The following is a 3048-nucleotide window of genomic DNA, read 5'->3' as shown; positions in this document are numbered from 1 at the left end:
CAACCAAACACCAATAAAAACGTAAAAAAATTCTATATTAAATGGGATGGAAAAATTATTCTGCAGAATAATCATAAGCAAATATCAACTTGTTTGTTCTTCAATTCCACTCAGTTCAAACCTTTAAAATAATTGCTTTTGCAAAGCCCCCTTTCAAGCTCAGCCTAATTTAATTACCTGTGAAAGAAAAATAGACAAAGAAAGGTTTGTGGTGAGCTAGATTTTTTTTTCCCCGTCTGTGCACAGACCATGTTACCTATGAACATGACAAAGCCCACTTCCTGTTTGAAGGAGTCACACAGGAACCAGATACTATGTATATGCGCTGCCAGGCACTCAGACACTGAACTCTCAGCTTGAGGCAGAACTAGGCACATTTGAGCAGGGGAATCCATGCCTCATGCTGCTTTCTAGTCTGCCCTGGGTGTTCCTGGCCTTCATCTTCTCTGGTAGGTATTCTAAAAGAGAAGCACACATCTTATGATTTCAGCTTGGCTTTTTAAAATCTAATTCCTATACTATTTTATTCACTGCTTCATCTCTGTTTTCTGATTTTCCCCACAGGATCCAGTGTAGCCCAGAGAGTTGCTCAAGACCAGCCAGACATTTCCAGTCAAGTTGGGGAGGTAGTCACCCTGAGGTGTCAATATGAGACAAGACTGAGCAGTTTCAGAATCTTTTGGTATAAACAACTTCCCAGTGGAGAGATGATTTACCTTATTGGTCAGGTTTCCTCTAGCCAGAAAGCAAGGGATGGCCGCTACACTACAGATCTTCAGATATCACGTAAATCCATCAGCCTCACCATTTCAGACTTACAGCTGGAAGACTCTGCAAAGTACTTCTGTGCTGTCTGGGAACTCACAGTGGTTGAAGTAATAGGAAAAGCTGAACAAAAACCCCAGAGCTTAATAAGAGAGAGCCCCCCTGCTGTGGGACCCAGACTGAAACACACACCTGCAGACCCCAGACAAGAAATGGTAGTCCTGCGGTTGCTTCATCTGTGGTCTGGATCAGAAGATTTAATTCTAAATAAAAGCTCCTTCTATGTCATTTGGAAGCAGGTGTCCAGAGTAACTTTCTACTGATACATTTTTCTCCTGAATTTTTTACTTTAAATCAGCCACACAGAACATGTGTAAAGTTGTCTAAATTTGAAAATTTGCTCCATAATAATATAGACAGCAGTTTCACCTAAAGAGGCTCACATCACAAATCTGGATCTAGAAGCTGAAATTGTCATGAAAATCATTTCCTTAGTCCTTTCCTCTCAGATTTTGTGTCGGGGCACAATCCAAGAAGGAAAAACACCAGTGATGTAGAGTAAGAGATAAGTTATAAGGATTAGAACACAGGCAACAGGTAGAGCTGGTAGAAGAGTCCATAATGTTATATTTGTATTTGGTGTTGGGTTGAATTCAGTGTAAGTCAACTAGAGTAACATTTGTGAAGGAAAGTTGGATGTGGACAAAAGCATGGACAAACTGTGACATGTATGGAAATGTATGAGGACAACGGAACCCACAAGACACTCTAAAACTTGTCTGTCTCTTACCTCCTTCAGTCGTACAGTAGTGGGTGACCTTCAGGAGAAGTGGATGTCATTTGCCATCATGCTACATGCATACTTGGTCTAATATAAAGAGAACATGAGTAAGATATCTGGTGGAAGGTCGAGGGGTTTTAAGTCAACAGTAAGTTGAACTATCAGAGCAGCAGCAACAGTATGTATTGCCATAGTGCCTGGAGCCCTGCACCAACCTGAGGAACATAGAAACATGCTACTTCATCATAAGTACCTTCCAAAACTTAAACGAATCTCTTTCATGGCCAACTCTGACCCAGAAGAATACAAGGAAGCAAACCTTGGGAAACAGATTTTCATATTGTTGAGACTGTACATAAGCGATCATAATAGTTTAACTAGTTAACTTCCCATGTTAACTACGCATTCATCAGTACCTCCATGAACATCACAGCTTTCTAATAAGGAGCACAGGAAAATTGTGCTTCTTGTTAATATGATGCAATTATTCTTCATTCAACCAAAACAAGCTGTCTCCTTCAAAGAGAATACCGAGTTCATTTATCCGTTTAAGATTCTTTCCTCTTCTAGCTAAATCACACTCTCCCACTGAATCCTGTATCTTAACTACTGAGATACAACGAGATAAAGATTAATTTGTAGTGGCATATTGTATGTTATAATAGGCAGACAAACAGGAGAGGGAAGTTAAAAATGGTTAATGTATACATAAATACATTCATATAAAATGAAAATAATTTTATAACTAGTATAGCTTTTGTTACTGCAAATGACCACATGATTGTAACTAGGATTTATAACTATCTCAATCCATTACCCGTTCCATAAGCTCTTTATCATAGCAAGAACCTCCATCCACTATTGTACTTGACTTCCTATGAAGCAAGCTGCTTATTCAGGAGCATTGCTATGTGGAAAGTCATAAAGATGAATAAGAAGTTCTGCAAGTTGACCAGTATGGCTTTAGCAGAAGTTTGCAAGGCACTGAAGACAAATCCAAGGGTCTATTTTAGTGGGAAAAAATCTTGCTAATACTCATGGGAAATTGATGCATTGTATTCTGGGAAATATCATTAAGAGTGACACCTGACTATCATCACAAGCAACAGCAGTCACAAAAGGAAATCATTTCTAAATTTTCTAAAGAAAACAAATAAAACTTACAAGGGAGATTTTTATGAGCATGAAAGTATATTTTTAAATTGCTTTTTTTTTGGTCATTCTTGAAAATCACTGCTAAGAGAGTGGAAAGTCAATGCCAGTGTGGAAGGTAATATATGAAAAAGACATTTTTGAAAAATGAATAAAATGCAGAATATATTAAAAGCTCCTAAATCAATAAAAAGAGAAAACTTAACCAGAGTGGCAAAATCTTAGAGATCCAAATCAAAAATACTATATCCAATAGGTAGTAAACATGCAAGATGACCTTGATTTTACTGTTTTTAGGAAAGCCAAAATCAAACCTCACCTCTTGCATCTATGTCCTTTCAGCAACCTGG

The 3048-nt window shown here is 38.0% G+C and overlaps 1 protein-coding gene across 1 annotated transcript; it reads left to right on the top strand.

Annotated features, from left to right (window-relative positions):
* Positions 1-364: 364 nt before the first annotated feature.
* Positions 365-1322, top strand: LOC113899486. The gene is made up of 3 exons (XM_027552827.1): positions 365-449; positions 565-1073; positions 1182-1322. Exons 1-3 carry the CDS (start codon positions 401-403, stop codon positions 1320-1322), a joined length of 699 nt encoding a protein of 232 aa, XP_027408628.1. The 5' UTR covers positions 365-400.
* Positions 1323-3048: the final 1726 nt, after the last annotated feature.

The sequence above is a fragment of the Bos indicus x Bos taurus genome, chromosome 10 (assembly GCF_003369695.1).
Source record: "Bos indicus x Bos taurus breed Angus x Brahman F1 hybrid chromosome 10, Bos_hybrid_MaternalHap_v2.0, whole genome shotgun sequence".
Taxonomy (NCBI): Eukaryota; Metazoa; Chordata; class Mammalia; order Artiodactyla; family Bovidae; genus Bos; species Bos indicus x Bos taurus.
The sequence above is the reverse complement of the archived record's forward strand: the minus strand, read 5'-3'. Positions and strand labels throughout refer to the sequence as shown.